Source organism: Phyllostomus hastatus, unplaced genomic scaffold (genome assembly GCF_019186645.2).
Source record: "Phyllostomus hastatus isolate PE091 unplaced genomic scaffold, TTU_PhHast_1.1 phas_contig_86, whole genome shotgun sequence".
Classification (NCBI taxonomy): Eukaryota; Metazoa; Chordata; class Mammalia; order Chiroptera; family Phyllostomidae; genus Phyllostomus; species Phyllostomus hastatus.
The window spans coordinates 51,194,084-51,206,692 of NW_025333977.1; the positions used below are offsets into that span (position 1 = coordinate 51,194,084).

General features: G+C 32.1%; 1 protein-coding gene across 2 annotated transcripts in view; it reads left to right on the plus strand.

Moving 5' to 3' along the window:
• Positions 1-12,609, plus strand: part of LOC123827073 (SAM domain-containing protein SAMSN-1) — a 47,738-nt gene that overhangs the window by 14,184 nt on the left and 20,945 nt on the right. The window contains exons 2-4 of one of the 2 annotated variants that reach the window (XM_045851375.1): positions 5,502-5,573; positions 8,261-8,410; positions 12,362-12,491. In XM_045851375.1, coding sequence (XP_045707331.1) covers positions 5,502-5,573; positions 8,261-8,410; positions 12,362-12,491 — 352 coding nt within the window. The remainder of the gene's footprint in view (positions 1-5,501; positions 5,574-8,260; positions 8,411-12,361; positions 12,492-12,609) is intronic. The other variant, XM_045851376.1, reaches the window with a different exon arrangement.

The following is a 12,609-nucleotide window of genomic DNA, read 5'->3' on the forward strand; positions in this document are numbered from 1 at the left end:
GTGAATTAAATTTGCTTCACACTACTGAAAACATTTCAGCAGCTGTTTGTTAGAACAATTAAATCCTCAAATATCTTTAGATAAAGGCTGACAAGCTTATGAGAAATAACATACTTTTATTATAGAATATTTATATAAGCAGGATTTTCTATCTTGTAGAGCATATACTAACTGATGCTTTCAGTGCAACATTGAGATGATGTGTGAGAATTCACTGGCAGAGTGTATGTAGTTTTTTATTTGCCACTATTTTCAAAATACGGAGCATGTCTGACTCACATATGCAAATTTTTCCCTTGAAATAGACTGTGAAATTTTTCCATCAGTGCCTTACCCAAATATTAAGTCATGCTGGAAGAATTTACTTGAAGACCCCAAAGATGGTGGATGGTTAAGAAATAAAAATCTTTTTTTTATTGTTTTTTTGTAAAAGGCTGATTTACATTTCCGAAAAGAGACTTCCTAATTCTCCTTCATGCTGATAAATTTAAGCTGGTCATTGTTGTAAGAAGTCTATTCAGTACCATTCTTTCTATCAAGCAACCTTCCACACTTTCCATCCTGCTCAGAGAGTAAGTTTCTTTGAAAATAAAGAAAGGATCAAAACCTTGTAATGAAATGGCATAGTAGAGAATACATCAGGATGGAGAACTAAAAGAGAAGGGTTTACTTTTTTTTTTTTTTGCAAGTTCTGGTTCCTGTAACAGTTTTCTCATGGAGAAGGACTAGATGATTTCTAAGAACACTGCCAGCTTTATATCATCTGTAATAGTTAGAATTGTTAAAACTAGAGAAGAAATGTGACTAATAAAAAATTAATCATAGTAAATTCTTTTAATCATACATTGCATTGTGTAGGGACACACACATTCAAACACCCTAAATGACTTTTCCAGCCCCATTTCTGTGGAAACCAAGAAGACTATATGGGAGAAGAGAATCTTCACTGTGTAATCTCAGATAGTCTTCAAAAGGCAATCCAATAACACATTTATATCAGAAAATTAGAAACAAAACAAATGTTTTTGTACAAATGTACTAAAACAAATTTAGAAAGCAACACTATTTTCTCCTTAAATATGCCTGTACTTCTAAACAACTATGACAAGCAATACTAATGATATTTTTACAAATGTATGCTTTTGAAACTTGCTACCATTGGCTCTCTCTTTTTTGTTTTGTTTTCAGCTCTTATGTAGGTACATTTCTTTTTTTCTGATCCAACATTTTATTATGGAGAATTCCAAGCACATGTAAAAGTAGAGAGTGGTATACTTCCCATATATCCATCACCCAGTCAATTGTTAAATAATGGCCAGGCAAATGTCTTCTTTATGCCCACACACTTCACACACTTGTTGACCCTCCTAGATTATGTTGAATTACAAATAAAAATTTGTAACATTATCAAAGAGCTATTTACTTAAAAATTGTTCTCAGTTGTTTTCTGAATGCTTTAGTTATAGCAGTTTATTTGATCTATATTTATACATGATCCATAGATTGTATTTGGTTGATACTGCTTTTAAAGGTTCTTAATCTATACTTTCTTTTTCCTTTTATTTCTTTCTAGTGATCAGTTTAAAATCAGTTTGTCTTGTAGATTTTCTTACTGTTTAAATTTTTATGTTAGACCACATTTTCTTGGTATCATTTAACATGGACCTCTGCCTCTGTGTTTAATTTGGTAGTGAAATACAGAGAGCTTAGTGTGACTGATTTTTTAAAGAATATTTCATCATTGGTATTAGGTGCTGCTATTATGAAGTAGGTATTCTGATTCTCTCTTTTTGTAATCTGAGTAGCCATTGATAATCACTTCCTGGATCCATTATTGCATTCGGGGTTTAGAAAGCAGTAATTTTGTAACTTCATCATTCTTAATTTATTCATTAGAATATGCATATATTTTTTCCTCATTATGTATATTGTTACTCTCAAATATGTTTCATACAAGGAAAGCAGATGAAATGCCTTTCCCTTTACTTGTCAGTTCTAATAATGTAAGTATATGTAACATTTCTAAAGGTAACTAGTGGATTTTCTCTTTTTAGTACAATTAGGAACTCATGAATTTTGAAATATTAGATATATTTTAATATAGTTCAGGCATATTTATTGATAATAAAATTATCCCATCTTTGACACAGTCTACTCCAGTGAGAACGTTTTCAGTGTGGTCACTGCACTGTTCTGGCGGCAGTAGTCTTTGGAAGCTTCCTTGCTTTCCAGTCTGACGAGATGAGAATGGTGCGAGTTCTGACTGAGAATTGCGGCTCCAAGTGTCATTGACATCATTACTTGCTTTCATTGTTCCTCAACTTTTTAAAATATATATCAGTATTATTAATAGCAATGTGATTACTAAAAACAGGTTAAAATTTAGTTTGTCATTTTTTGTGTGTTTTGGACAGTCAACCGACTGTTTTTTAAAATCCCTTAAAATAATTCTTCTCTCTAAGCCACCACTTAAATATGCAATTAAGTTCATTTGTTTTATTTTTATCTGGAATTTTTAAGAATGATTTTATTTAATTTTCTTTATAAATATGTACAATATAATACGTGAAACATTTACATGATTTTAAAGTCAAATTTATAAAACAATATGTATTCAGAGAAGTCTATGTTTTCCCATGTCTTTTATTTTGTTTATTATGCCCCATTTCTCTAAGAAACATCTACGATAATTGCCTGTATTAAAACACTCACGTATTTTGCCCCTTAGGAAAACAGCAGCCTCCTATGTACGTTTTTCTTCACTGGGCCATTGTTTACTTATGCTATGTCCGGGAGGTCATTCCACAACAGCATACAGAGATGTGTTTCAACTACTTACAGCTGCACACGAGTCCTCTGTTTTATCATATGTCATTCAATCAGTCCCTTTTTGATCATGAACATTGAGCTTTACAGCTTTTTGATAACATAAAAAGTTTTACAATGAATGGTGATGTGTAGGTCAATTTATATCCAAGTGTATCATCTCTAGTATAGCTGTCTAGAACTGGAATTGCTGGTTCAAAGGGCAAACACAAGTGTGTTGTACTATTTTACAAATGTATTTAATTGGACAACAAGAGACTATAAATTTATACAGAGTCTTCTTAAAGACTAAGTATGATATACTATCAACAGAAACAAAGAATTATCTAAAATCTGAATTGCATTTTATTTGTTACTCTTCTATATATATACACAGAACATATACATATATAGAACTAATGTATATATATATACAGTATATATTTAACTTCTGTCATGATGGGAGCTTCCGTCACAGGATAATATTTGCTAAATCTAATCCATTACAACTATGCCATGCAAAATTGTCAATATTCCAATAATACATTCACATTTATAAAACACTATTGTCAATGAAACTAATTTGCTTCCACATGATTCACCTTTTCATTAGAAACTTAACTAGAATAGAAATTATAAATTTGTCCATTGTCTATACCTCAAAGTAGATATTAACCCTTTTTCATCATAAGCCATAACCTATACACTAGAAAGCCATCTCAGAAAGTCACTTACTTTTAGACTTAGAGAATGATGAAATTTTTAAATGTCATTTTAAATATATAGATTTGCTTCTTAAGGGTGCCTTGGCATAGGTTGCTATTACACTCCTCTGGCTTAAAACTGTTGAGTAATTCATAATGAGATGACTGACAAATCCAAAGTAATAGGCCTGAAGCCTTCTTCAACCACTGCTCCTAAACCTGCTTCTCTTTATTGATACAATGAGAGGGAATTAATTTTAAAAGGTGGTGATTATTGATTACTTAATGGCAGAAGATAGTGCAGAGAAATGCTGAAGTGAGCCTATCCTGTACCCTCCTGGGCAGCACGACCCCATTATCCAATGGTGGAAATCATGCTGTAACCCTCATTAATATTTAATAGGCAGGATGCAGGCTGGAGGTAGGCTACAAATTTGCTCTAAGTATAGGCTCCAATAGTCCATACAACTGTTTCAAATATATAAAAGAATAACAAATTTCTCTGTGTTCAGATAGGTCATAAACAGTACAACACTGCATTCAATTCCCTTTTGTGATCTCTGGGCAATGATGACCTGATGGAAATACCTATTAGGCAAGTTGGAGTGATTAATGCTTTGGGAAGTCACTCCAGATTAGTAAACTCTGCATGAAAAGGCTTTGTATTTTCCAGTGTGGCTCTCAGTTTCAGCCTTTTTCTTTTTCTCCTCTTGCCACAAGCTCAAGGGCTGATTCAACAGAGTGGCGAGTCAGCAAAAGGCATTAATTGTGTCTAACACAGCCATCATCCTTGGTGTATATATTCTGTATCACACTGTCTATCAAGCTAACCCATTGTCACATGACAAGATCTTTTTATTTCAGCTCATTTAAAAGGGAAACAAAGAGTTTTCCCTCTAGCTGTTGGGGAGAGATGAGTATAAGAGTGCTTGAAAAGACTAAGAGTTGACGCTAATTTGAACTAAAGTGGGCTGTGACATCTGAAAGGACAATACAGTTTTGTAGATTTCTGGCTCTCATTATCAATGTTTCTAATCACTAGGTTGTTTTTTCAGTACCACCAGCTTATTTTGAAAACATAAGCTTGAAATGAAAGGAAGTTCTTAAGATAGAACATATTCTTGGATTGTGGTTATCAAAAGAATGTCGTATCAAATATCTATCTTTCCCAAACGATGTATAAAATTAAATAGAGTGAAGAAATATCAATTTTTGACTAAGTGACTCTAAAGATTTTTGAAAATGTATGTAGGAGAATCATTTACTTTATAGCATATCAGAAATTGTTTATAATTGCCTGCATAGAATAAGTTGCATGAGAATAAATATTTAGCTTTGCAAAACAGAAAGTAACCAAGGAAACAAATCCTCTATTAACATAATTGAGTTTTTCCCTCAAAACCAGTGAATAAAATTGGTCTGAGGTCTCACTATAATTTCTTGTTAAATGTGGAAAACTTCAGTTTTACTTGAAAACTTAATGGTGTGTGCCTAAATGTTGTTTTTCTTTTATTTATAGGTATATGAATATATCTTCTCTTTCTGACATCAATTAGAGAATTTCACAAAGTAGCAAGAGTTAACAGTAGAAGTGTAGTTGTATTCATTTTTTGAGCGATATGATCTTTATGAGCCATAATGTTCTGTCTACTCATATGCTTTTTTGTTTTGTTGTTTGTTTATTAGTTGGTTAGTGGTTAGTAATACATGCTATTCATATGAGCAAAATTAGCACTAAAATAAAAGATTAATAGTTTTCCTCTGAAGTTTTTAACACTATAGCATAAAACATGAAGGGGCTTTATCAACTGTAAAATTACAATGTTAATAATAGTTATAACTTCAGTGCCTTTAGTTATTCTAGAGGGAACTTTTTTAATACTGTGTTTGCATGACTGATGCTTATTGAACCATAATCTATTTTGTGATTTTATCTATAAAACTCAGAAATCCTAAACTTCCTTTTCTTTTCCTTCCTTTCCTATTTTATAGCGCAGCAGCAGCTTTGGGAATTTTGACCGTTTTCGGAATAATTCCATAACAAAACCAGATGATTCAACGGAGGTTAGTATTTATTATGTTTTTATGAATAATGCAAACACATGAAAAAGTATAAAGCCACTATCACTTTTGCAAAGTATAGTAAAAAGAAGACATGTTTAAAAAACATAGCCTTGCATATATTTTTATGATAAAAGAACAAACAATTCTTTAGTACCCAGTAAGTACCATGTGGGAGTAAAGAGCTACCTAAAAAGTCTAACTGATGTTTGGGAAGGCACAACGTGAACTTAAGAAGAGACTCGCATATAATGCAGACAATTCCAAATTTCCTGAGCATTTCCACCACAAAACAATATATATGGTAAATTTTATTTAAGTTGCACCTTCTTTCATTTAGGAGATGATTAAATAGCTTAATAGTAAATTTCATAAGGAAAGAAGACAGCTTCTCAATTGCACTCACACTTCTACCACCTGCATTGAAATGTCTCAGTGGTGCCCATTCCATACACATTTGCAAACCATCAGTGCTTTAAGTGCAGCTTAAGGAAAGCTTCTGAATTTCATATGTGTACCACATATGATCTAATTGGTTTAGAGCAATAGGTTTAAGATTTTATTCACTTTTAATTATTCATTCTAAATAGTATATTTTTATTTTTATTTTTTATAAATAATTTTCCTTTCTTGGATCTTATTTCTCAAAATACTTTTCAGATTTCTAGATGTATCTATCTATAATATTTTAAAATATGTTCATTTTAATAATTATTCCTGACAAAAATGTGAAAATAAAATGACATCTATTATTACTTTATAAATATCTTTATTAGTACTACATATGCATGTGTATACAACATACCCCCTTTTGTACATATATATTATATGCATTCCCTTTTATCCATTTATAAGTTTATGTACACATGCTTATGGAGAAACATATATGTGTATATATATGTATACAAGCCCTGAATAATTTTATTTTCAGTTAACATATTATATAAACCTTTAACTTTCCATAATCATAGATAGATAAATTCCATTGTTATTAAGTTTATAATTATAGCATTAACCTAAAAAGTTTCTCAGGCTCATTCAAATTCATCAACTAGTAATAGTGACCTAGTATTTGTGAAAGTTTAGTGAACCTGATAAAGTAGATTGCACATTTTTCAGTAATCTAGCACTCATTCATTCATTTAACAAATATTTACTCTATGACAGAATTTCTGTTAGGCACTCAGAAAGTACTGTTACAATAACAGATAAAAATCCTTACTTAATGAAGCCCGGAGTCTAAGGAGAGATGGATTAAAACAACCACAAAATAAATAAATAAAATTGTGATTCAGGCTATGAAAGAAAGCAGCAGAGATAAATGTTAAAATGAAAAATATGTTGAGGTAGTTTCTTTAAAGCTTCTGAACAGAATGATAGAATAAAGTTAAAAATATTTGTGGTAGTTTTTAAAGTTTAAGCTATGGTAAATAAACACAGGTAGTAATTAAATAATATACTTCCTTCTTTATTTTAATTTGTAATTTTAAATGAAGATAAAGTTTAAATAGAGAAAAGAGAGAAGAAAAAGGCTAACTCTAAAATTTCAAACCATTTTCAAGTTATATTTCATTGAGGGTTTTTTGAATTAAGCAACAAATCTTTGTCTTTATAACCTTGAATGTAGAAATTAATAAAGTACAATGAGGGCTTAAATTGTCTGTCCATTCATATTTATCACAGGTACTTTGGGATAAGACGTGAAGCAAAATGTAGTATTGATTAATAATGGTGTTAACTATATGGTTAAACTTTCATATTAAAATATTCAAGCTCACTAAGTAGAAGTTTCCATGATTTTTATATTCAAAGAATGACTAGCTGCCCACCTATTTGGAATGATGAGCAACACTAGATCACCTTCAAGGGTCCTTTATTACAAACCTGAGATATTAAGGCCATGTCACCCAAATATATCCTCCAAGAAAAAAAAAAATCACTCCAAAGTTCCACATGAGAAGTTTTGCTTATTCAAAATATTTTGTGAGTCAGTTATATTCCTAAAAGTATTCTAAATACCCGGAATCAGTAAAACAGGCAAAGTCTCTAGTCTCATAGAACATACATCATAGTAGGAGATTCAGGCAATAATCACATGAACAAATATATTATCAAGTACTATTAAATGTTTAGAAAAAGAATAAATCAGAGTATATATGCAGGGAGTATGGACAAGTGAGAGGTACTTTAAATAGGGTTATCAATCAGAATATTGCTATCTTATTACTTGGCATATGATTAGAAACCTGGATGAAGGAAGGAATACATTTGTGGATTCCAGGAAAGCCAAGGCACAGGTAAGTGCAAACCTGGATGGGAACATGAAGAGAGGCAGCAACAGGACAAGTATGGCCATACTTGATTACACTTGTTTCTAAACTTTAGCATGTTTCAAAATCACTTGAAGAGTTTGTTAAAACATAGGTTGTTCCAAGTGATGCTGATGTTGCTGGTCTTGGGGCCACATTTTGAGAAACACTGCTATAGTGAGCAAGGGGAATATGAGAAATAATTAAAGGTGAATGGATGAATATATTCTATTTCATGTATTCTTTGTATACTGTAATGTGTATTACATTATAAAATATATTGTATTAACTATATTGTCACATTCTTTTATCTTATAGAGAAGTATTAGGATTAATGCTTTTTATTCTATTATCTTGTCTTTTGTAAACAATTCTAACTAGGTGTATGAGGGGGAACTCATGAATGAAAATGGAGAACAAAATAAAAATACAAATAATGGAAAAGGTTTAGGTAAAAAGATGAGAGCCATTTCTTGGACAATGAAGAAAAAAGTGGCTAAAAAGTACGTCAAAGCCCTTTCTGAGGAGAAGGTAAGTGTACTCTGTTAATCACTTGTATTTTCCTATTAAATTTTTCTTAAAATGTTTAACATGTTCTTCTAGATGTAGAAATGCTTATTCTTTATGGAAGACTTCAACATCTATTTCTTCCTCAAAAATTGTACCAAGAAGTTGGGTGGGAGAAAGTGCTGTTACCCCTGTTTAATACAGTAAACCGAGGTTCAAAAAGATCACACACATGTAGTATGTGAAGAACATATATCATTTATGTTGTAGAAAACATCAGTACTTCATTCCTTTTTATTGCCAAATAATATTCCATTTTATAGATTAGTCACATTTTATTTATATTTTCATCAGTAGATGGGCATTTGTGTTACTTCTACTTTTTGGCTGTTATAAATAATGCTGATATAAATATTTTTGTGCAAAGTTCTGCATGGAAATATTATATTATTTCCTTATATTCTCTTAGATATATGGTGACTCTAATATTTTGAGAAACTGGAAAACTGTTTCCCAAAGCACTTGCATCATTTTACATTTCCACTAGTAATATATAAGGTTTCCAATTTCTTCACATGCTTGTCAGCACTTGCTATTGTCTGTTTTTTTTTTTTTTATGCTAACCATCCTAATGGGTGTGAAGTGGAATTACAATGTGGTTTTGATTTGCACTTCTCAGAAGACTAATGTTAAGATTCTTTTTATGTGCTTATTAGCCACTTGTATATCTTTTTTGGAAAAAGGTTTATTGAAATCTTTTGCCCATTTTTTAACAGTCCTGTCTTTTTATTGTTGACCTTTAAGTATTTTTGAAATATATTCTGGTTACAGGTACTTTATCAGATGTATGATTTGAAATACCATAAATTTTCTCCCACTCTGTGGATTTTATTTTCACTTTCTTGATGGTGTCATTTGCAGCACAAATATATTTATAATTTTGATGTGGTGCAATGTGTCTAATTTTTTCTTTCATCACTTGTGCATTTAGTATTTTATCACATAAACCATTTGTTTAAGTTTTAAAAGATTTACTCCTATCTTTTCTTTTAGGAGTTTCATAGTTGTAATTCTTAAATTTTAGTGTAGAATTCATTAATTTTTCTACATGGTGTGCGATAGGAATCCAACTTCATTCTTTTGAATGTGGATATCCACTTGTCTCAATACTTCGTGAAAAAGACAATTCTTTCCTGTGTATTTATTGTCTTGGCACTCTTGTTGCAAATCAATTGATCATAAATATATGAATTTACTTCTGGACTCTCAATTATATTCCATTGATCTATATGTTTAATGTCCACTCTCTTTTGAACCCACTTCAGTAGGACTTTTGTCCCTAGTACTCCATTAAAACAGTTGCTACAATCAGTATTGACCTCTGTGTTGCCAAATCCGGTAGCCACTTTTCTTTCTTCTTCCATTACTTTTAGGCTGTATTTCATACAAGTAATGATTCCATTACATATGAAACATTCACTTTTCTTCAGCTCTTTAGAAAAGAAGGCTTTAGAAAAGCCTTTCTTATTTTTCAGTTTCCCTTTCTAGCTCTGCTTTCTACCTTGTCCATCTAAATATTAAGCCTTCCTGAGGCTTGTTCCTGGATGCTCTACTCAATCTATACTCTTCTCCTACTCTCTCTCATCCAGTCTCATCAGTTTTTTTTTCAATGACATCTCTAGCTATGACTTTTTATCTGTTATGCTTACATAACCAATTGCTTATTTAATGTTATCATTTGAATGTATATCTAAAACCTAATATATACAAAACTGAATTATTGATTCTTCATGCTATACAAACAAATTATTTCCAGTCTTCCCAGTAGCAACACACAATACTGTCCTAACTCCAGATGCCAGGAAGGACAGACAGATGAATGGAAGGAAGAGAAAAAGGAAGGAAGAGAGAAAACCTAATAATTAATCAAAATTCCTTTTTTTTTCACTTTTAACATCAACTCATCAGCATATCCCTTTGGTTCTAATTTCAAAGTATATCTAAAGCCCCTAATTTCTTCATGTAGACTATTCATGCCTTAAACTAAGTAATCAACCTCACTTGCTTAGATTAGCATAATAATCATGTCATTGGTTTCCTTTCTTTACTATTTCCACTGCCATCCTGCATGTGTAAAAAAAATCTATGAACACATAAAATTCAGAACATGTAACTCCCCTGGGTAAAATTTTATAATACCTTCACAATACATTCCCTTACTATGGTGTGTTCATTTCAGTCTGAGAAGCAGACTCAAAGATAGAAATAGATATGCCAAAGATTTAGGGAAAGCATGCCTGTGAAGGATAAAGAAGAGAAAGAAGTGCGCAGGGAAAGCCTGACACCAGTAAAAGCAGAGGAAGGAAGGAGAATCAGTTAGAGTCTCAGACTTCAACCCTGTTCTGAAAAACTTTGGCCATGTTGATGGAGAGTCCTTGAACTACCGTTTTCCTCTAACTACATTAGAGGAGCCCCACATCCCATGAGAATGGAGTCAACTAGTACTCAAGTAGTACCCCATCATTTCAGTCATTGGCAGGTAGCATAGCTCCCATGCAAACCTAGTGGTGGATACAAAGAGGCACTAGTGGGGCTGTCAGTAAAGAAGGGCTGCTCAGCAAAAAATCTGGATGGCACATTTCTATAGCCACCACATGTGGTCTGTAAAGCTTTGGTGACCTGGCTCCAGTCTACTTCTCTTAACTCATATCCTAACACTCTCCTTTCTTGTTTTTCCCCTGTGCATAGCCCAAATTAATTCTGAGTTTAGTTATTTTGATCTCACTGTGCCTTTTGCTTGGGAAGTTGTCTCCAAATATTCACATAAGTTGTATCTTCTCATCATTCAGGTCAAGAATTCAGAACATATATTAAATTATGGAGGAAGTTTTTGGAGGCTACTCCATCCAAATTTAACCAAATTTTTCCCAACCCTAATCCTAGTAGCTAATTCCCTCTCATCACCCAATTTTATTTTCTTTGTAGCACTTATTCTTCTCTACTATTGTCTTGTTCATTTTGTTTACACACACCTACCCAAACACCATATACATGCACATTCATATACACCCTAACACACTAAAATGTACCTCACTGGAGCAAGGGCCCTGTTATCTTGTTCCCATGCTATTCCTAGTTCCCAAACAGTGTCAGGTACTTAGAAAATATTCTATAAATGTGTGGTGAATGACTGAGCAAATGAACAAAGGAATGGGTAAATACAGAGAATCAAACTGAGTATAAATCAAATGTATATTCTGAAGTTTTATTAATGTTTAGAAAAGCTCAAAAATGAGAATATTAAATTACATTTTGATGAATATTAAGAAATTCATAGATTTTTGTCCAAACTATCTAAATATGGAAAACATTTTAGATATTTTCTAGCAGATGTAATTTGTTTTGAAATTGTCTGTCTTTCTAATTTTATGCAAGATTTGCTTTTCACTTGACTAGGTAGAAAGCATGGTATGAGATTTGTGAAGCTTCTTAGATAAGCTTTGCTTTAGAATTGCAAAGTGTACATGTTTTATTCATATCTAGTGATCTGGTGGGGTGCAAATAACTGACATGAAACAACTGTGCAGAGTTTAAACTTCTAATATCAGCTCTCAAAGGATTAGTAATGGTGGTAAATAGGTGATAAAGAGAATGTGAAGAAATAAAAGTTCTTTAGCAGAAAGAGCATAGATGTCAATAAATCTAACTTTTCTGGTTAAATAGTCTTGATACAATATTCACCCTAATTTAAAAAATGAACCATTATAATTTTAGTTGAATTCCATAGTGTGGAATGTTCTGTCTAAATTTTTCCAAGTATACTATAAAATGTTTTGCTGGAAATTGAACTTAAGATTAATGATTCCTAAGTATTTTGTTGCTAAATTATAACTTGTTTGTTAAATCAATGCACACAGTGCACTTCTCCATGGAAATCAGTTATCTGACCTTAACCTCTAATATGTTTTTCTGAAGGATGTAGAAGATGGAGAGGATGACCTCCCATGTCGGAACAGTGACCCCATAATTGGGACACACACAGAAAAGCTCCCCCTCAAAGCCAGTGATTCCATGGATAGTCTCTACAGCAGGCGGAGCTCATCAAGTAAGGTTATAAAATAAGGAAAAAGATCCCAGGCAGGGGATCTAAGTTAACTAGAAACAACAGATTTGCTTTTGGGGGACTGGTTTGTCAAATTAGCAACAAGGTTCCAGTTACCTGA